This window comes from Orcinus orca, chromosome 2, assembly GCF_937001465.1.
Source record: "Orcinus orca chromosome 2, mOrcOrc1.1, whole genome shotgun sequence".
Lineage (NCBI taxonomy): Eukaryota > Metazoa > Chordata > Mammalia > Artiodactyla > Delphinidae > Orcinus > Orcinus orca.
Window position 1 is genome coordinate 90,040,636 of NC_064560.1, and position 23,134 is coordinate 90,063,769.

Genomic DNA, 23,134 nt, shown 5'->3' on the forward strand with positions numbered 1-23,134 from the left:
GCCCCGGCCTTGAACGTTCTTTCCCTGTGCCTAGAGCACGCTCTCCTCTTGCCCAGCTGGCAAATTCCTGTGCATCCTTCAGTGTGCAGCTCCCTTGGAGTGGCTGCTCCTCCTGGAAGCTTTGCCCAGCTGCTCCAGGCAGAAAAGCCACGAATGGGCCTGGTTCAGAGTTCGCCCCTGCCCTTGGGACCCTGCTCTGGGCTTGCTGACAGGGAGCTGCCTGAGGGCAGGGAAAAGGCCTCCTCTGCTCTGCCTAACTCCTCCAGCCCCGAGGACAGGCAGACCAGATTCCCTGAGGTCAAAGTGCTTCCTTCCTGAAGATGAAGGAAACAGAACCTCCCCCCACTCAAAGGGCTGCAGGGGCCTGTGACAGTTTCTCTCTGGTGAGGAGTGACCTTCACAATCATCCAAGCAAATCCCTTATTTCACAGAGAGAAGCCGAACCCGAGAGTGTGGAAATGACTTGCCCAAGTTCCCATAGAGCTCGGGGTGGAGCCTGGGTCTCCAGCTGCCCATCCTGCACTCACCACGTCACACCACGTTGCTTCTTTGGCGGCAACCGAATTCTGTGTCCTCCACAGTGCTGGATGTGAACTACTTGTGAGGATTATTTTAGGAAGTACACTGTGAGAGGGATACTTCTCTTACAATTTTTTAAAATTCTTCTGATTGCAAGGAGAAAGCCTTACACCATGGTTATTATATCTTTAACATCTCTCTAACACTTACTAATCCCTCCTCCTTTTTTTTTCTTTTAACAATCTGAGAAAGAAAGAGATGGAGAGCATGACAGAGAGAGAGAGAGAGGGAACAAGCAGTGGATGCAGCTCAGGCTCAGAGCCGCACTTAGCAGGCAGCAACATCTGGCAAGAATTTAATTACATCGTTTTTGCTTTCAGAGTTATCTTCTGTTTACGGCACGTGATAACTGGTTCTTCATTAAACATGGCAATCTAAAGAGTCCTTTTAAAATACGATTAGGTTGAAAGTAATGTTGGGATGTAAGGAGAAAGATTCAGTAGGAAATATCACCTGTGGGAAGTAAATATGGCAAAAGTTATGAAGGTGCCATGCAGGTGACTGGCTACAGAAACACCACATGGTGTGTGGTCCTTCCTGAATGTGGCCTGCCCTTGAGGCCTTCTCTTCCAAGTTCCAAGGACCCACCCACCGTTCCTGGGAAGAAACATCATTGGCTCTCCAGGCTCCAGCCCCAGCTTCCTCAGCCTTACCTGGCCCAGGTCTTCGGTTGCAGCTTCCCACTGTGCCTGAACCCCGTCCTTTGTCCCCACGTACACCAGGCCTTCATCCCCCTGCTGTGGAGTTCCCTTGGGCCTGTAGGGCATCATCTCCACAGAGACATCCTTTTTGGAGGTCATTGCACCTTGTGCCGAGGCTCCAGAGTGGATGGGCTGGGGCTGTAAACCCTGTTTGGTTTCAAAAAAACCAGTGCTTTATGATTTAAACCTCAAGATCAGTACGTGTTAGTTTTTTTTTAAAGATTCAGAAACTACAGAACTTTAAAGAATAATGTAAAAAAGTACCCTGAATTGGAAGACACAACTTCTCTAAACATTTTCTCTGTCCTTCCAGATCTTTTTCACACAAACACACACACACACACACAGTTTCACATAAATGGAACGTACTGCTTTGTAATTTGCCTTTTCCACTTACTACATCTTGACCAGCTTACGTGCTAATGCATATACATTCACATAGTCTTTTTTAGGCAACTTACTATTCTATTAGACGGGCGATCAGTAATTTATTTAACTGCTTCCCTACCGTTGGGCATTTTGGTTAATCTCATTTTCTCATTCTTGTTAGCAACCACGGTATATTATATAAATTAGCTCTTTCCCTTTACCCTGATTTTCTTCATAGCATTTATTACCACGTGACACATTTTATATCTATTTGTGCATTTACTGTCTATCTCCCCCTCCGGAAGGGAAGCAGTGCCAATGGCTATTTTGCTTATTGACATATCTCCAGCATCTAAAACAGTACCTGGAAAACAGTAGATCCTGTGCTCAATAAATATTTGCTAAATGAATGAATGAACAAGGTGGTTAATGTACTTCTTGTGTACGTGTCCAATCAGCTTGTTAGGCTAAATCCCTAAAAATGGCATTGCTGGGCCATTGGGTATAGATATTAAAACGCTGACACATATAGCCAGACTGCCCACCAGAAAGATTGTGCCAGTTTATTCTTTGGCAGTGGTGCTTAAGACCCCAAGGAAACACTGCTTTTAGTGTATCTAGTCACCAATCTCAGTGTGCCAAGACTCGCCCGGGTTTGAAAATCAGCTTTCTCCTTCGGGAGGTTTCCCCTGATTAACAGGAGAGAACATTCTGCTTGTTTCTACCTACCTCTCCCTTTCCCGGAGCTTTGCTCTTGGCACTGTCCTAGAAGGTCCCTCTGGTCTGACCAGGCAGGATTCCACATGGTTTTCTCCCCTGGACTTTAAATTCCACAGGGGCAAGGCAGGGCTGGGCCAGGCCTGCGGGCTTTCTTCCTTTGACCTTCAACAGGGTTTCCACATATTAACCTGTCTCCCGGCTTAGTGGTACAGCCTACTAAGTGTTCGGGCACCCTCAGCCTCCTACATCTATCCCTGCTTCCTCAGGTGCTGCTCTGATCTCTCTGTATTCCTCCCAAACCTCCCAGAACCTGTGTTCACTCCAGGCACTGGCAGATTGTCAATCTTGTGCAGTTCATCAGGGCTCAAAAGATAACAATGCTGATGGTGATGGTGATGGTGATGGTGATGGTGATGGTGATGGTGATGGTGATGGTGATAGTGATGGTGATGGTGATGATGATGATGATGTGATGATGATAATGATGGTGGCGGTGGTGATGGTGATGGTGATAATGAATGATCCCTCTGGACCATGTTGCTCAGTTCACTCAATACTTGACATGCATTCATTCCATCGGTCCTTAAAAGAATCATGTGTAAAAGGAAAGCCAACGGTGGGAAGCACGTCCAGTTTGTAGATGAACAACCTGAGGCTCAGCAAGGCTAAAAGATGTGCCCAAGGCCATACAGTTAGAAAGCGTTAGAGCAGAGAGGTGGGGGTGGGTTTTTCTCAACTCAATTTCCCCCTCTTTGCATTGTCCCCTTCTTTCTCATGGAGCACACTGGAGCGGGGAGGATCTGGCGTGGTCAGGCTTCGAGGAGGCTCTTGGACCACACAGTCTGTAGTTGCCTCGCCCTGTGTGCCACCGTCCAGCCGGTGTACACGACAGCTGCTCAGTGGTTGCCAACTAAGAAGGCAACTTGGTCCCCATGGGTTTGTCACCATGGTGGAGCCTTACTTCCCTGCAGTCACTTCCCTGCGGCTTCCTCTGACTCCTTCTCATCTTCAAACTCCTTGAGAGCCTCTCGGAACCATAGCCCACTGGGTCTGATTTCTTGAAGGACTCATACAGCCTGTTGATCCACTGGCCCTGGGACCGGGTGTGTAGCCAGATGGTGTCTGAGCAAGAGACAGGGAGGGAGGAAAGGGTTCAGCACTGTTCTCCAGCAGGGACAGGTCCGTCTCACTTGGAGGGATTGGGACTGGGTGTCCGCCCCTTAAGCCCTCCTTTGAATGTCCTTCTTCAGGCCCAAACTAGCAGCCACAGTCATGGGACTTGGAGAGCCGAGCTCTCTGTGCAGACCTGGCAATCTTGCTCGGTGAGGTCAACCTAAGGGTTCAGTCTCCTTTGCCAAGGCAGGGGTCAGAGTGCCCCTGAGCACACTGGGAGCTCCCTAGGGGTGGGGGCCAGGCGTCCTCCATCAAGCCAGGGTCTCACCAAGGTGGGGACCCTCTCCCTCCCACATTCAACTGGGTGCCTGACAACGGCTCTGCACACAGTAGGTGCTCAGTCAATGGTGGGAACCACAGCTTGCACTGCCCCCAGTGTCTGGGATGCAGGGGTTGCTTACAAAGGTTCCCTGTTGAGTGGATGACTGATGGAAAAGCCTGGGGGGGCTATCCCTCTGTTGAGGGGTACCAGAAAGAACCCACATGAGAGTAAGGAGGCCCCTAAGAGATCTCCTGGTCTGGGGTTCTCATCCTTTTTCTTTTATTTTAAATCACGGACTCTTTTTGGCAGTCGTATGAAGGAAATGGATAGACTCCTTCTCAGAATAAGGTTTTTAAATACATTGAATAACATATGTAGAAATTACAAATGAAACCAATTATAATGAGACAGTTATCAAAATATATTTTTTAAAATTTTGATTTAAGAATACATGTGCGTTTTTGTTAATACATGAAATACTGAGATGCAGCAGGAGTCACATGGCCACTGGAAACGTGAATTAGCAATAAGCATGAATGATATCCGAAAGTATGGACAGCAACCGTAATGTGATATGAAGAAGAACCCATGGTTTTCATTTCGAAAAAGGCACACGGGTTGGTAATGCTACTATGTATTGTTACCTGCATTCATACCTGAAGAAAATGCTAAATTTTAGTTAGCTGTTAGTGAAAACAAAGATGTCACACTTTTTTGTCCACCTAAGTTCCTGAATGGACTGGTTGGACCCTGTGTTTACAGAGAAGTGAGGCATGCTCTCACAGCTTTGTGAGGAGGGGACTGAAAAGTCACGTGCTTGGATCCCTACTCCCACGCGCCTTCCTGGCGCTTCCTCACCCTGCAGGGTGCAAAGAGGCAGGAGGGCTGGGCTATGCCCTGTCGCACAGATGCACCCTGAACTGCCTCACACAGTGACTCATACGGAGAAGGTCTCTTAAATGTCAGCTGAATTCAATCAGCCGCACCTGCCAGCCTGAGTTCCACTCCTGATTCTGTAAGCCAGCTCTGCAAACAAAGTTGGAGGATTTACCAGCCCCCGTATAGACTCACTTAGCTCACTGCAGGGGACTCGGGCCAAGATATGGGCAGATTCCAAGTTGAGACCCTGAAGAAACCCCTTCAAGAATTGGTCAAATAAATAATACATCCATAAAATAAACATGGTCATTATAATCATATTAGTATTGATACGCTGGAATAGTATGCAGCCATAAAAAGGAAAAGTTCTTCTTTTAAGAGAACTGACATGCAAAGATTTTCATGACATACTATTCACGGAGAAAAAGTGGGCTTCAAGACAGTGTGGACAGTGATCCCTTGCATGCAGAATTATCTCTGCTTCTGATTATCCATGGAGATGTATCGAGATCTGGAAGGCAATGGTTTTATTTTTTTTTTCTTTTTAAAATTTTATTGGAGTATAGTTGCTTTACAATGCTGTGTTAGCTTCTACCGTACAGCAAAGTGAATCACTATACGTATACATATATCCCCTCTTTTTTGGATTTCCTTCCCATTTAGGTCACCACAGAGCACTGAGTTCCCTGTGCTATACAGTAGGTTCTCATTATGGAATCTATTTTATACATAGTATCAGGAGTGTATGTATGTCAATCCCAATCTCCCAATTCATCCCATCGTCCCTTTCCCGCTTCGGACAATGGATTTCTTTGGGTGGAATTACTTGAGGGATTTTAATTTTCTTCAGGACATGTTTCTATACTGTCTGAATTTTCCGGAAGCATATCTGTTCTTTACAAAATAGCAAAGGAAAGAAAAATAGGAAGAAGATAACCCACCCTCTCTAACCCACACCCTCACCCCATTGTACCTCCAGGCCACCACTCACATGATTCCAGGGTGGGTGTTGTGCAGCTTCGGGTGGGGAACCCTGGACTTGGGTCTGCGCCCTGAGCTGAGGGAGCTGGGCCAGGGGGTGGGAGGCATCCTGAGTGAAGCTACAGCTTTTAATGGGGGTGGGTCAGAGAACCCTGGCAACCAGAAGCCTTTACTCCTCAGGAAGCCGAGCAAGGGTCTCGCTGTAACAGGCCACACAAGGCCTCCTCTGTCAGAAGCACCTCTTGAGGTGGGAGGGCCAATGCCTGGCCAGGAGGTCAGAGGTCCAGCCTGTGGCCCGACCAACAGCTCAGGACCAGAAGGCAGGCCCACGCATGGCTGCGAGTCAGAGGACAGCTGGGCAAAGGGAGGGTCTGCTGAGCGGTTCTATGGGCGCTGGGTATCCAGAGGGAATAGGGGCGGTCCAGGGATGAGGGAGAAGGGTGCGAGGGCTTCTGCTGCCTTGACGCCCCACAGGGCTCATGCCCACATGGAGTGCGGAAGCCTGGCTTCCTGTCACAGCCCCTTTGGAAACGACCTGGTCCCCTCTCCTCTGAGCCGCTGTTCCTCCGCTTAAGACCCCTGCGGGCTCCCAACCGCCTGCGCCATCCTGCGTTCCACTCTGCGTTCGAAGTCTTTCACAGTCCCACCCTGGTTCTCATCGACTTTGCCACCTTTCAAAGTTCAGCTTGTATCTCGAGGAGGCTAGAGAGAGGAAAGCAAAGCTAGACCTAATACTTTTGGACTGACCATGTGCCAGGTGTGTGTAGTTATTGGCTTCACATGTATTATCTCATTTAATTCCTAAAATATTAATAACTTCAAAGGTAGAGAATTATAGCTCCGTTTTACAGATGACGACAATGAGTGACCCGTAAGTAGTGGGGTGGGGATTAGAATCCCGAAAGCCTGTGTTCCTTCCCCTCCCTGTGCCCAGTTTAATCCAATTAGAGCAAGGGGATAAGCCAGCAAAAAAGCCAGAAGAATCTTCTAGAGCAGAACATTTTCACTCAGCAGACATAAAACTACTGCCCAATGGCAGAACCCCAAATCACACGTCCGTAGTACGCAGACCGCCTGGAGCTTCCTGGGCTCTGGAGTAATTTAGAGGGAACGCAGCATGAAATGAAGTTGGGAGCCCAGGATGGGACAGGCAAAGGGGCAAGGGCTGGGGCACCTCAAAGTGGCCGCTCCTGTGGACACAGGAGCTGGAGCAGGCGGACATGAGAAGCAGCAGTAGCAGCAGGGCCACACCGGTCACGGAGGCCGAGCCGTGGACCTAGCCAATGCCAGGCCTCGTGGTGAGCAGCAGTTCCCAAAACTGGAAGGGGCTGGCCTTGCACTGAGCCCGGAGTGCTGGAGACGAGCACGAGACACGCTCTGCCCACTGCACTTTCCCTTTGGGGTTCCCACCCCTCCCCCTTCTCTGCCCATCGGGCCGGCAGGACACACAGGGGCAGGATAACTGAGTGGTTTGTGGAAAGCCCAGGTGCCCCCCGCCCCCAGCCCCAGGCTACTCACCGAAGTTCACCACGTGGGCCACGGTGTGGACGAGGGAGAGACCGACCACCACGTAGCCCATAAGCTGGTGGAACTGGAGGTTGTGGTGCAGCGGCAGGACCTGAGCCAGCCACGTGGCCCACAGTCACGTGAGGCAGCGCCTAAGCATCGGCACCTGGCCGGGCAAAGCGGTAGACAGCCCCACCTGGCTCGCTCTCCGCCCTGTCCTCTGCTCCCCAGCAGCTGTTTCCCTACCCTGAGCCTGTTGTGCTTCCTAAACGGGGCCCTGTCACCACCTCCCCTGCCCCCAAGCCTCCGCTGCTCCCCAGGTCCAAAGCTGGGGGCTGCAAAGTAGGATCTCCAGAATTGGCGAAGAAAAATTGTTACAGAATGTCTGCTGGTATCACTTTTATCTCGACACGTGGGAAGCACATACGCTTTTACTAATATTTAGTATCTGTGTAGACATGGTGCCTTCATTTAGTCATATGTCAGCCTGGCACCAAGTCACATGTGGTTCTCGAGATGTCCTGGGGACAGATGGGGCTTTTCAAGGGGTTTATGATGAAGCTCCCCTCACTTGCTCGTTTACTTCAATGTATTTATGCATGCCCTAATACGTGGATTTGCAGATTACATTAACTGCTTTTAAGTAAGCTAACCATCCCTCAGCAGGGACAAGTAGCTTAAAAAGATTCCCTACAGAGGGCTTCCCTGGTGGCGCAGTGGTTGAGAGTCCGCCTGCCGACGCAGGGGACACGGGTTCGTGCCCCGGTTCGGGAAGATCCCACGTGCCGCGGAGCGGCTGGGCCCGTGAGCCATGGCCGCTGAGCCTGCGCGTCCGGAGCCTGTGCTCCGCAACGGGAGAGGCCACAGCAGTGAGAGGCCCGTGTACCGCCAAAAAAAAAAAAAAAAAAAAAAAAAAAAAAGATTCCCTACAGAGAAAATAAAGACTGAAAATAGTGTTAATAAGGCAGAGCAAGTGACCACAAAAATGAGTCACATGTCTCCCACCCCTGGTGTGAATTCTTTGTAGCCAGTTATGAGGTTATAAATAAAACCCACTCTAATAAGAAGCTGATATTGTCAGGAGGAGTATTTGGACTAGAGATGTGCATCCCTGATCATCAAGAATGAACCTTGGGACTTCCTTCGCGGTCCAGTGGTTAAGACTTCGCCTTCCAATGCAAGGGGTGCGAGTTCGATCCCTGGTCAGGGAGCTAAGAACCCACATGCCTCGCGGCCAAAAAACCAAAACATAAAACAGAAGCAATCTTGTAAAACATTCAGTAAAGACTTTAAGAAATGGTCCACATCAAGAAAATCTTAAAAAAAGAAAGAAAAGGATGAAGCTTGCCTTATAGTTATATGGTGCCATAAACCTACTGGTTAATGATAATAGGGCATGCATATAATTGTAAGTAAGTGAGCATATACTAGGTAATTGGGAGGGGTTTTTGTTTTCTGTTTATTTTTGTTGTGTTTTATTTCATTCCACTGCCAAAGTGTGTCATCAAATACACTTGGAGACCTCAGTCTCTGGTCCCCAGGATCACATTCTGGCATTCAAGGCCTCTGGAAGTATTCTCTTTCTGGTTGGGGCTCTGCACAGGAGCCAGCCCACCTCCTCTGGGTCCACCATAGGATTATTGTGAGGATGAGATGGAAAGTGCTTAGCACTGTGACTTGTACATAATAGCACACAAAAATGCCAGCTATGTTATTTACCTGCTGTGTGACTATGGACAGCTCACTGCCCCCTCTGAGCCTTAGTCCCCACCACTGAGTGTTGGCCCAGTTGAGTTCTAAGATGCCATCCTACCCTGACACTGCAGGTGTCCACGTGTGGGTCATTTTGTCTAAGAGGAGCCTACATCAGTCCCCCTACCCGCTTCCCTGTGTTGTGCCCGCAGAACCCTACCGCGATAAAGCTGCAGTCAAAGCTGAGGCACTGGCCGCGGCCTTTGCGCACCATGACACTGGCGCCAAGGGGCCGACGTGGAGGCCCACGTAGGCGGCCAGGCAGGGCAGGTGGCTGTGGTGGTTGTGCCAGTAGGCAGAGATCAGCTGGTGAGGACGGTGTCAGGGCGGCCCGGCGGCGCGAGGAGTCAGCCAGTGGGCAGCACTGTGAGAGAGGGCTCCACTCAGAAGGCCGCGGTGTGGCGGGGACCACCAGAGTCTGAACCTAGAGACCCCATTCCCTCTGCGGCCCACTAACTCTCAGGGAGCCTCGTGGCAAACAGGCCAGCTTTCTTTTACACCAGGAAACAGAGAGGTCAAGTGACTTGCTTACAGTCACACAGCTAGGTGGAACTGGGATGAATCTCTGGTCTTTCGGATGCCACACGCACGACTTTTTTTTTTTAACTACCTCTCCTTACTTCCCAACTGGGGGCGGGGCGGGAGAGGTAATCGAAAAGGATGGAAGAATCTGAGACATTTTGTGATAACCCATGAGAAAGTTAATACACAAAAAGAATGAACTACAAAACTGGCACTATTCAGAGCTTGGAGTCAGACAAACTTGTGTCTGTTGTTACACCCTTTTTATATTATTTTCTCCACAGCGCTTATCAAATTTGTATTTATCTAGTTATGTACTTGTTTACTGGTATCAATTACCTGTCCCTCAGTCTGGAACGTAGCCCCAGCAGAGCTCTGCCATTACTGAGAACAAGGCTTGGTACATAGTAGCTGCTCAACCAAGTTGAATAAATAACTGTCTTTGCTAACTATCTGTGTGATCCTAGGCATGTTACCTCAGGTGAAGTAACTTTAATGTCCTTTTGTAACTTCATTCCTTTTGTAACTTTTATTTCCTTTTCCATGCTATGCACTGGTATATTTGTAAAAATGCCCAGCACTTAATATTGTGAGTTGATTCTAAAGAAACACTGTAGAAAATGGACACATGACAACAGCTGCCCTGCAGTACAGACCTGTGTCCCCAAGAGAAAGCAGGCAAAGAGGGGAGGGGCTGGGCGGGGCTTATCTGGGGGTGGGGCCGACTTGGGTGGGGAGGGGCGGGGCCGGGCTGAGGGATCCTCCCTGCGTTCAGGCCACACTTCCGCACCTGGTGTCTAATCCCAGCACTGGCAGTGCCCCTGCACGAGACAGGGCGGTACCTGATGGTCAGGTTCTCCATGACCCCGGGGAAGCGCCGCAGCTCGTCTCGAAGCTCATCGAAGGTGATGGCGCCGCTGCAGTCCTTTTCCGCCAACTTGAAGAGCGCCAGAGTCAGCTGGTCCAGCTTCTCCTCGGGCAGCGAGATGGCGCTCTCACGCAGGCACGACAGCAGCACGATGCGCAGCTCATCACGTTGATGGAGCCGCTCCCTGGCCCAAGTGAGGATGAAGCCGAGTGGGGGCCTGCCCCCAGACCTCGCTCTGTACTTGCAGACTCGCCCTGCCTTGCACAACCATTGCATCAGTGGTTCGTTCACCTTCATCTTTCTGCCAACCAACTCTGTTTAGGAGCATAGACCAGGCAATCGAAGGACATAGGGCACCTTCCGCTCACAAACCTTCCATGGCTCCCTATTGCCAAGCTCAACAGAGGTGAACATCTCCCCAAGCATGGAGAATCTTTGGACTCGGTGCATGCCTTCCTCCAGAATATGCAGCCTCCTGTCTAAGTACCACTCAACTTCCAAGATCATCTGCCCAGAAGATACACTTGCTTACTTAATCTATAAGGAGCTACGTGCCCAGAGCTTCAGTTATCCAGAGGCGAATTGCATATGAGGTGGTGGTGAAGAAGTTCCCTGTTGTTCCCCGACATGTAGCAAACTTTGCTCATCCATGTTGTCCTGAGAGGCTGCAGCTGGGCCCTCAAGTCCAGCCTTGTGGCCTTATGTGAACATGAGTGGCTAAGAGTGATGTGAAAAGGAAGCCAGAAGTACTGTCGACCCTCCGAAAGGTTGCGTTCTGCATCCGTGGATTCCACCCGCGGGTGGTTGAATCGGTGGACGTGGAACCCACAGATACCGAGGGCCGACTGTATGACTCCATTTTATCTAAGGGACTTGAGCATACACGGATTTTGGTATCCACTGGGGTCCTGGAACCAATCGGGGAAACTACTGTACCAACTGAGATGGGATCTGGGGCACTTTTTTTTCCTGTATATATTTTCATTCTTCATGAGCAGTAGGACTCGTGATTAGTGATTTCTGGGCCTGTTTTGGATATAGACACACCTGAGTTAGCAACACGCTCCTGCCCCTTACTGTGTGATGGTGGGCTATAAGTCCTTTAGAGTATTGCACCTTACTTTGCTCATCTCTAAAATGGGGCTAATTATTCCTCCCTTTCAGAGTTGGTTCAAGGATAATAGATAATTATAAAGCACTTAATGCAGTATATGGAAGACGGTAATTGCATATGAATGAAAAGTCTTATTGGTACTGTGATCATCACTTGGGCCAAAGTCAAAGTCTGTAATCACGTACAGAGTCTAATATGCCACTCTCCAGCCACACCTCCCGTCCTTCAGTTTTCCTAGTCAAGAGCCAGCATGAAGCATACTTTAAAGAAAACCTTAGCAAAGCTCTGCCAAGAAACTCATGCACCCTGGGCCAACTTGCTTCCTATTGCACTCTTCAGGGTCCGTGTAGCCCCCAGGAGTGGTCTGAGACTTAGCCCATTTGAAATGACCTATGGGAGGCCTTTTCTTACTACTGACATTCTACTGGATGAGGACATAAACCAGGCCCTGAGATATACTATTAATCTAGGACAAGTTCAGAAGGCAATCCAGGACTATGCCCACAAGACACTGCCAGCTCCCACTAAAAATACAGAGGAAGGAGCAGTTCCTTCACAAATAAACCCCGGGGATCAAGTTCTTCTTAAAACCTGGAAAGAGGGGGTCCCCCCAAGACCAACTATTGCACAGGATGGGTTGAAGCCTTCGCCACCCGATCTGAAAGGGCTATGGAAGTCTTTAAGTCCCTTTTAAAAGAAATACTTCCTCGGTTTGGACTTCCAAAGTCGCTGCAGAGTGATAACAGGCCCTCTTTTTATAGCCAGAATCACACAGGGGTTCACAACGGCCTGTGGGCGCTCTGACCACATCCAGAGCGCCCATCCCTCCCCGCCCCCTTCACACCCTCTCATCCATTCAGCTTTATACTCTCCTTAGCCAATTTCAAATCCAGGGTTCTCCTTCAGAATTATTGTTGTGCACATTTTTATTCCTTATCCCTCTGTCCTTCTATTGCACTGACCCTAAAAATATCTCATCGCTAGGTGAATTCCAACTACCTGTTTTCTCCTTTGCTGCACCAGGGCAGCTAAGTGAACATTGCTGAAGAAAAGCACCTAAGAGAGCAGGAAGTGTCTGATCCCAGCCATGGCAAGGCCTTCAACTTGCCCGCAGTCCTCTCATGCTTCTCTAGCATGGTCACAGTCCCGCTGTCTGCCGAGACCACTTCTCACCTCCATGCCCATTTAGTCCCTGCCTGGCTCTCAGAGAAAACTGGAACCCCTGGAAGCGAGTGCCCTCTAGTTCCTGCCTTGAAACTACAAACCTCCTCTCGCCTGCTGTCTTCTTCCCCACCTCTGTCTGCAAGGGGGAGGTGAGCGTGATGCTTCCTCCTGCCACAGGCCAACCTCTCCATCTGAGGTTGTTGATCAGCCCCAGGTGTGGGCCAAGCTTGGTGGTCAGAAAGCAGGCAGTGAAGAGGGTCCCGTGGAGATTGGGGTGGGGTCTGAGGAAGATGCTCCGGAAGCAGGTACAGTCAACTGCCCATGTAGTGGTGGTGGTGTGGGTCAACTTGGGAAGTGGGTTCCAAGAATGAGGTCTGGCTAGACTGTCAGGCGGGAATGGGAGGTAGAGAAACCCCATAGGCCAGAGGGCCTTGCCCAGGAGCAGATCTGCAGCTGGGTTGAGTTTTCAGGATGCAAATCCAGCCCTGTGACTCCCCTGCTCAATGCTCTTCAATGGCTCCCCATTGCTCGTTGTACTGAGACTCCAAACCATGGCCCCTGGGGCCTGCCCCGTCTGGCCTCACCAACTACCCCAGTCTCATTGGGTGCCTTTTTCCCACTTCAGCCTCCCTTCCTTTGATGATTCTGGGTCTTTAGACACCCTTTAAGCCACAAAGTTGTCAAAGAATGAAGGTCATTGCAGTGTCACTTACAATGCCAAAAAACAGAGTGGGGAACAATGAAATTCTCCCTTTTGGAAATGGGGTTTGAGTAAATAGTAATAAATAACAGCTGACACCTGTAAAGGTGGTACCCCGAACTAGGCACGTTCCTGAGTTTACATAAGTTAACTAATTTCATCCTCCTAGCAACCTCACGAGTATGTGCTATTATGATGGTCATTATTTTTATGTGACACGTGAAGAAAAGCAGGGAGAAGTTAAGTAACTTGCCCAGGGTCACATGATTAATAACTGGTGGAGCTGAGATTTGAACCTGGGTAACCTGGCCTCAGACTCAGAGACCTTAGAGTATATACTAGATGATTCTATTTATTTGAAATTCTAGAAATGGTATGGTCATAGAAAGTGGTGGGGTGGGAAGCATTGATAGCAAAAGGGGAGGGAACATTTTAGTCTAATAAATACGTTTTCTTTCTTGATTGCAGTGGTTGTGGTTTTTACAGATGTATGAATTTGTCAAAGCTCATTGAACTCAACTCTTAAAATATTGTATTAAATATTTCAATAAAGTTAATTTTACAAAAAAAAGAAAAGAAAAGAATCAGAGATCTTAACTATTAGGCTGTGCTGCATGGAACATAGGACACAGACATACGGTGGAATATGATGCAGCCACTACAGATGAGGCTATAACAACATTGAGTTACCACTTCACACCCATTGGGATGGCTATTATAAAAAAAAACAGAAAATAACAAGTGTTGGAGAAATTGGAACCCTTATGCATTGCTGGTGTGAATGTAAAATGGCATAACCACTGTGGAAAAAGAGTATGGCAGTTCCTCAAAAAAAAGAATTGCCCTGTGATCCAGTAATTCCACTTCTGGGTATATGCCCAAAAGAATTGAAAGCAGGGTCTTCAAGAGATATTTGTACACCCATATTTATAGCAGCATTATTCATAATAGCCGAAAGATGGAAGCAACCCAAGTGTCCACTGAAAAATGAATGGATAAACAAAATGTGTTATATATAGACAATGGATAATATTCAGTCTTAAAAAAGAATGAAAGCCTGTCATATGGTACAACATGGGTGAGCCTTGAGAACATTATGCTAAGTGAGATAAGCTAGTTACAAAAGGACAGCTATTATATAATTTCACTTATATAATTTACCTACAGTAGTCAAATTCTTGGAGGAGGGGGAATAAGGAGTTATGATTAGTTGGTACAGTGTCAGTTTGGAAAAATGAAGAAGTTCTGGAGATAGATAGTGGTGATGGTTGCCCAAGAATGTGAATTTACTTGATGCTTCTGAACTATACACTTAAAAATTGGTTAAAGTGGTAAATTTAATATTAAGTATATTTTACTACAATAAAAATGATATTATAAAGCAATACAGTCTTACATGAACAATTGTTTATATTGTTTAGTGAAAAAAAGCAGTGTGTATAGTATAATCCCATTTTGTTTTTTAAAAAAAGTGGATGGTGAGTGTATGCTATCAGAAGACAGTATAGAAAAATGTTATGGGTGATTTTTGTCATAGTGGGCTATTATGATGATTATTAAAAAGCAACAAAACAATTTCTTTTTGTAAACATATAAAAGAACAAAGGAAAGTTCTGGTTTCTGCTGAGTTGAATCAAGGACATTTGTCTCCCTGCCAGGGACCCACTTCTCCCCCAACAAAAGGGAAGCAGAGACCAGAGACAGGGCAGGGAACCCCCAGAGAGAGAGAGAGCTGTCAGCCTCACCTGGAGAAAACAGCCCCATGCTGGGTAGTCACTGAGATAGGCCGATTCCCTTTGTCCTCCCTACTGAGTGCTGCCCCCCCACCTCACAAAGGGCCCTTACCGTCAACATCATGCACCTGGAAGAGGAATTGGAGTTTGTCTGTGGGACTGCCGTGGATGAGCAGGGTCCACGCCTCCTGCAGCTTCTGAAGCGTGATGGTGCCACTTCCATCCGAGTCAAACAGAATGAAGAATCTGTTGGCAAAGAAGGACTGTGACCAGAAGGGGGCGGGAGTTGGGCACAAGTATGGCCACAGGGCCCAGGCTTTGAATTCATTCACTGCATCTGCGTGTGTGTGTGTGTGTGTGTGTGTGTGTGTGTACACACAGTGGGGTGGTGGGAATCAGGGAGGACCCAGGTGCCTGAACACAGTGTGTGATCTGCCCACGAGGCCACACCAGGGGGCAGTGTCCATGGCCCATCTGGCCAGCTGAGAGCAAGTTCGGGGTCTGGTGAGAGAACTGTTCAGCTGTAGCAAGGATGGGCTTGTGTCTGGGCCTCTGGCCCCCTTCTGGCCCCCGGGCCTGGTAATTTGCATAGGCTCTCCGTCCCCACAGTCCATCACCCCCATCAGCCTTGCAGTCCAGACCTCTGGCGGCCCCTTACTCAACATGGGAAAAGGGTCAGATCGAGGGTCCCTCAAAGGCTCCTCCCAGGTCCTGTCTCATTCCCCTTGGGGTCACCCCAAGGGATAGTGAAGCCAGGAAGGGCTTAGAAAATAGATGTCACTTGAGTACCTGTGTCTTTGCCTTTACCTGTTGTTTGGGCTGCCTACAGCCTACATTTAAGTGTTCTTAACGTAGACTTGTTCTGAACACACCTGTTCTCAATTGCCGATTTACTCACTCCATTCATCATTCATCCATTCATTCATTCATTCAACAATCATGTCTGTGCAGCCTCTGCTTGCCAGGCCTGGTGTTAGGCTCTGGAAACACAGAAATTAAGAAAACAGGCTGGGTCAGTGTCACAGATATGCCAGGCCCAGAGGCTCCCCTTGAGGCAGGGAGAGGAGCCTAAGGGCTTTGGTGTCTGACCTCAGTTCACAAGCAGGAAGTCTACTATGGGCAGTCCAACCCTGCCTTGGCTTCACTCTTTTTCCCCTCGGTCCCTCGAGTAAGGCCTTTATCACTCTCTACCATCCCAAATGGCCTTTATCTTAAGATATTTTACAGCCCCTGTTAGGCAGAAGATCTTTCTTTCCTTCCCCATATTGACTATGAAAGGAGGCAGAGCATTTAGAGTTCTAAGTAGTATCTCCGTTACCAGCAAATGAGGGGCTCTCCCATCAAAATAGGGGCACTCAAATGCTCACTGGCTTGCGCCCATCGAGGACACAGGCCACCATGAGATGCCAGCCCAGAGGACACCTGAGGCGAGACTCACTCCTTCCGCCTCTCTGCTAAGGTCTCCGCTGTTTGTCGGGCATGCAGGCTGTTATGGGGATGGGCAGAGGACCTATGAAACCAAGAGAGAGGACTGGGGATGGCGTGGCAGTGCAAATGGGCCTTTAATGGATACAAATCATGGAAAAGCTTATTTTGTGGCAGGCACTTAAGTCATAGCATCACCTTTGCCCGCGAGGCTAGCAGTAACTGTGAGGGCAATAATGTTTCTTAAGATTTGACAAGCTACTGATTTCCAACTTCACGTATTGTTTAGAAGACCCCAGGAGGCCATGGCTACCATGAGGGATGGAAGGACCCCAGTAGCAGAGACAGAAACATCCTCTGGCCCTGCTTAGAAGTGGAGCCTCAAGCCCAGAGAAACCCGGGGAGCAACGTTTCCCTCCTTGTGAGGTACTGTGTCCTGCAAAGCAGATTACTCTTCCTCTATAAAATATGAGCGCGGGGTCCCCACCTCTGGAGTGGACACTTGCCTCTTTCACGTTCAGGGCTCTTTTGGGCTCTTGCAGGTTGATTTCCCTGTCTTCTCCCGCAGTGGTCTCAAACCGGTGTGTCACCCACTGAAGCCACTTGGCGTCCTCCTCGGCACTCATGGTGCTGGCAGACAAAGGAGACAGGTTTGTCGGTTTGGGGTGGCCAAGGACTCAGGAGGACTCATGATGGCCCCAGGACTTCTGTCTTCCCCCAGTTAGGGCCACGGGCCTCCCATGGGGTTGAACCAGCTTCAGGGCGGGAGCAGTGCTTCCCCACAGCTGCTTCTTTACATCTCTAAGTCCCCGTTTCTTCCTTCCATCTGGCATTGGCCGGCCCAGGCTTAAGTCTCTTTAGCTTCTGGAATGACAGGGCCCCAGTGAGATGGACCCCAGACCGTGGTCAGAGAATGGCCTGCTCCAGGGGTGCTAATAACATGATGACAGTGACTGTCCCACCTCACGTTTTCATGGCTCTTTACTGTTTTCAAAATCCTTCCCACGCACTATTTCCTCTGGTCTCTGTTACCAAATGTAAAATACTCAACTTCTCTGAGCCTATTTCCTTCCTATGATATTTTACAGAGAGAAAACAGGCTCAGAGCACTTGAGTTATTTAGCAGAATTTATTCAGCAGGTTAGAGACAGAGCTCAACTCTGAGGCCAGTGCTTTTTCCATCACGCCCCAGAGCCTCCACCCTCTACCTGAACACTTCAGGTACAAGCCATGCCAGGACTGAGACCTCAGGGCTTGACTCTCCAGGTCCAGGGCGTATTCTACAATGTCACAAGGGCATCAGCCATCTAAACCCCTCACAGATGGGCTAGCTATACTGTGATCGGAACAGAGGTTAGTGATGAAATGAGGACAGCACTTTCTGTGGCATCAGGACCCAGCAATACAAAATTGAGTCAATAAGTGAGAATTTGTAGCATCTTATTCTATAAGTTTCCTCTGTGAGAATGGCTTTTGTCTGTATCCCATGAGTTTAATATAACCTTAAATGATTTAGCTACAATCAATCTTCATTATTTGCAGATTCCACATTTGCGAATTCACCTACTTGCTAAAATTTATTTGTAACCCTCAAATCAATACTTGCAGCATTTTTGAAGTCATTGTGGACATGGGTAAAGTGGGAATACATTTGAGTCTCCTGATGTGCATGTTCCCACCTAAGGTCAAACAAAGCGATGATCTGCCTACTTGTCTCAGCTCTCAGACTGTAAACAAATGTCCTTCCCACGATCTATTTAGTGCTGTGTGTTTCACGTTCTTGTGCTCTTCGTTGGTGATTTTGCTCTTTAAAATGGCCCCCAGGAGTAATGCTGAAGGACCGTCTAGTGTTCCTAAGCACAGAAAGGCTGTGATCTGCCTTATGGAGAAATTACATGTGTTAGATAAGCTTTGTTTGGACGTGAGTTCTAGTGCTGTTGACCGTAAGGTCTATGTTAACGAATCAACAATTTCTGCTTTTAAAGGAGTCTTTAAACAGAAACACATGTAAAACAAAATTATGTATTGATTATTATATGAAAAATTTGTGCCCATAGGGTGGCAGGAACCAGACCCTGTATTTATTTTCCCTAGGAGTAAAGGTTCAGAATTTCCTCATTCAGGGTTTGTGGTGACTTTATAGAAAACAACTATCATGAAAAATGAAAATTAACTGTATTTATAAATAAAGATTAAAAATAAATGAGCTAAAGTGAAATCAATCAGAGAAAGACAAATACTTTATGATATCACTTATATGTGGAATCTGAAAAATAAAACATACTAGTGAACATAACAGAAAAGAAACAGACCCACAGATATAGAGAACAAACTAGTGGTTACCAGTAGGGAGAGGATAGGGGGAGAGGAAAGATAGAGGTAAGGGATTAAGAGGTACAAACTATTATGTATAAAATAGGCTACAAGGATATATTGTACAACACAGGGAAGGTAGCAAATATTTTATAATAACTATAAGTGGAGTATAACCTTTAAAAAATAAAATAAAATAAATGAGCTAGCTTCCATTTAAGGAACTAGAAAAAGAATAAAATACACACATACAGGAATAGAAGGAGAGATTCTTAAATATAAGATCTGAAATTAAGGAGCTAAAAAGATAAAAAAGGTCAAAATGGTAAATTGATTTTAATCATGACAATGGTTTTACAGATGTATGCATATGTCAATACTCATCAAATAGTTCATTTTAATTATTGTACATCAATTATGCCTCAATATAGTGAAAAAAACAAGTCGGTTCTTTGAAAATACTAAGTGAAAAAGCATGATTAAAGAAAAAAGTGAAAAAATATAACATTAATATTGAGAAAGGCAATAGAATCCAGAAAAAGGAAGGGCTACAGAAATATAAGAGTATTGTGTGCAAATGCTTGGTGAACTTAGAGACACGAATTAATTTCAAGAAGTAACCACCTGAACACACCAATAATCATTTAAGAAATTAGAAAGGGGGTTAAATGTCAACCATTTAAAATAATGTCAGGTAGTCCCTCCCATCAGGAAGCTTGCACAAGCCTCTTAGATAGCCTCATCTACCAAAGGGCAGACAGCAGAAGTAAGAACTAAAATCCTGCAGGCTGTGGAACAAAAACCACAATCATAGAAAGATAGACAAAATGAAAAGTCAGAGTACTATGTCCCAGATGAAGGAACAAGATAAAACCCCAGAACAACAATTAAATGAAGAGGAGATAGGCAAACTTCCAGAAAAATAATTCAGAATAATGATAGGGAAGATGACCCAGGACCTCAGAAGAAGAATGGAGGTAAGGATCAAGAAGATGCAAGAAATGTTTAACAAAGATCTAGAAGAATTAAAGAACAAACAAACAAAGATGAACAATACAATAACTGAAATGAAAAATGCACTAGAAGGAATCAATAGCAGAATAACTGAGGCAGAAGAACAGTTAAGTGACCTGGAGGACAGAATGGTGGAATTCACTGCTACGGAACAGAATAAAGAAAAAAAGAATGAAAAGAAATAAGGATAGCCTAAGAGACCTCTGGGACAACATTAAACACAACAACATTCACATTATAGGGGTCCCAGAAGGAGGAGAGAGAGAGAAAGGACCCGAGAAAATATTTGAAGGGATTATAGTCGAAAACTTCCTTAACATGGGAAAGGAAATAGCCATCCAAGTCCAGGAAGCACAGAGAGTCCCAGGCAGGATAAACCCAAGGAGAAACACACCAGAAACATAGTAATCAAATTGGCAAAAATTAAAGACAAAGAAAAATTATTAAAAGCAGCAAGGGAAAAATGACAAATAACATACAAGGGAACTCCCATAAGGTTAACAGCTGATTTCTCAGCAGAAACTCTACAAGCCAGAAGGGAGTGGCATGATATACTTAAAGTGATGAAAGGAAAGAACCTACAACCAAGATTACTCTACCCAGCAAGAATCTCATTCAGATTTGATGGAGAAATCAAAAGCTTTACAGATATGCAAAAGCTAAGAGAATTCAGCACCACCAAACCAGCTCTACAACAAATGCTAAAGGAACTTCTTTAAGTGGGAAACGCAAGAGAAGAAAAGGACCTACAAAAACAAACCCCCCAAAATTAAGAAAATGGTCATAGGAACATACATATCGATAATTACCTTAAATGTGAACGGATTAAATGCTCCAACCAAAAGACACAGGCTCCCTGAATGGATACAAAAACAAGACCCATCTATACGGTGCCTACAAGAGACCCACTTCAGACCTAAGGACACATACAGACTGAAAGTGACGGGATGGAAAAAGATATTCCATGCAAATGGAAATCAAAAGAAAGCTGGAGTAGCAATACTCATATCAGATAAAATAGACTTTAAAATAAAGAATGTTACAAGAGACAAGGAAGGACACTACATAATGATCAAGGGATCAATCTGAGAAGAAGATATAACAATTATAAATATATATGCACCCAACATAGGAGCACCTCAATACATAAGGCAACTGCTAACAGCTCTAAAAGAGGAAATTGACAGTAACACAGTAATAGTGGGGGACTTTAACACCTCACTTACACCAATGGATAGATCATCCAGACAGAAAATTAATAAGGAAACACAAGCTTTAAATGACACAATAGACCAGATAGATTTAATTGATATTTATAGGACATTCCATCCAAAACCAGCAGATTACACTTTCTTCTCAAGTGTGCACGGAACATTCTACAGGATAGATCACATCTTGGGTCACAAATCAAGCCTCAGTAAATTTAAGAAAATTGAAATCATACCAAGCATCTTTTCTGATCACAACGCTATGAGATTAGAAATCAATTACAGGGGAAAAAAGGAAAAAACAAATACATGGAGGCTAAACAATACGTTACTAAATAACCAAGAGATCACTAAAGAAATCAAAGAGGAAATAAAAAATACCTAGAGATAAATGACAATGAAAAACACGACGATCCAAAACCTATGGGATGCATCAAAAGCAGTTCTAAGAGGGAAGTTTATAGCTATACAAGCCTACCTCAAGAAACAAGAAAAATCTCAAATAAACAATCTAACGTTACACCTAAAGGAGAAGAACAAACAAACCCCAAAGTTAGCAGAAGGAAAGAAATCTGAAGATCAGAGCAGAAATAAATGAAATAGAAACAAAGAAAACAATAGCAAAGATCAATAAAACTAAAAGATGGTTCTTTGAGAAGATAAACAAAATTGATAAACCATTAGCCAGACTCATCAAGAAAAAGAGGGAGAGGACTCAAATCAATAAAATTAGAAATGAAAAAGGAGAAGTTACAACAGACACCACAGAAATACAAAGCATCCTAAAAGACTACTACAAGCAACTCTATGCCAATAAAATGGACGACCTGGAAGAAATGGACAAATTCTTAGAAAGGTATAACCTTCCAAGACTGAACCAGGAAGAAATAGAAAATATGAACAGACTAATCACAAGTAATGAAATTGAAACTGTGATTAAAAATCTTCCAACAAACAAAAGTCCAGGACTAGATGGCTTCACAGGTGAATTCTATCAAACATTTAGAGAAGAGCTAACATCCATCCTTCTCAAACTCTTCCAAAAATTGCAGAGGAAGGAAAACTCCCAAACTCATACTATGAGGCCACCATCACCCTGATACAAAAACCAGACAAAGATACTACAAAAAAAGGAAATTACAGACCAATATCACTGGCGAATATAGATGCAAAAATCCTCAACAAAATACTAGCAAACAGAATCCAACAACATATTAAAAGGATCATACACCATGATCAAGTGGGATTTATCCCAGAGATGCAAGGATTCATCAATATACACAAATCAATCAATGTGATATACCATATTAACAAATTGAAGAATAAAAACCATATGGTCATCTCAATAGATGCAGAAAAAGCTTTTGACAAAATTCAACACCCATTTATGATAAAAGCCCTCCAGAAAGTGGGCATAGAGGGAACCTACTTCAACATAATAAAGGCCATATGACAAACCCACAGCAAACATCATTCTCCATGGTGAAAAACTGACAGCATTTTCTCTAAGATCAGGAACAAGACAAGGATGTCCACTCTCGTCACTATTATTCAACATAGTTTTGGAAGTCCTAGCCATTGCAATCAGAGAAGGAAAAGAAATACAAATTGGAAAAGAAGAAGTAAAACTCTCACTATTCACAGATGACATGATACTATACATAGAAAATCCTAAAGATGCCACCAGAAAACTACTAGAGCTAATCAATGAATTTGGTAAAGTTGCAGGATACAAAATTAATGCACAGAAATCTCTTGCATTCCTATACACTAATGATGAAAAATCTGAAAGAGAAATTAAGGAAACACTCCCATTTATCATTGCAACAAAAAGAATAAAATACCTAGGAATAAACCTACCTAGGGAGACAAAAGACCTGTATGCATTAAACTATAAGACACTGATGAAAGAAATTAAAGATGATACCAACAGATGGAGAGATATACCATGTTCTTGGATGGGAAGAATCAATATTGTGAAAGTGACTATACTACCCAAAGCAATCTACAGATTCAATGCAATCCCTATCAAATTACCAATGGCATTTTTTACAGAACTAGAACAAAAAATCTTAAAATTTGTATGGTGACATAAAAGACACCGAATAGCCAAAGCAGTCTTGAGGGAAAAAAATGGAGCTGGAGGAATCA

General features: G+C 45.7%; 1 protein-coding gene across 1 annotated transcript in view; it reads right to left on the reverse strand.

The window, feature by feature from the left end:
• The window catches only part of NOX5 (NADPH oxidase 5), a 29,520-nt gene extending 12,446 nt beyond the window's left edge, over positions 1-17,074 (reverse strand). The window contains 8 exon segments of the mRNA XM_049705849.1: positions 3,331-3,491; positions 6,817-7,017; positions 7,183-7,336; positions 9,083-9,159; positions 9,162-9,286; positions 10,287-10,496; positions 15,123-15,286; positions 16,955-17,074. Of these exon segments, the coding sequence (XP_049561806.1) occupies positions 3,331-3,491; positions 6,817-7,017; positions 7,183-7,336; positions 9,083-9,159; positions 9,162-9,286; positions 10,287-10,496; positions 15,123-15,286; positions 16,955-17,074 (1,212 nt within the window).
• Positions 17,075-23,134: the final 6,060 nt, after the last annotated feature.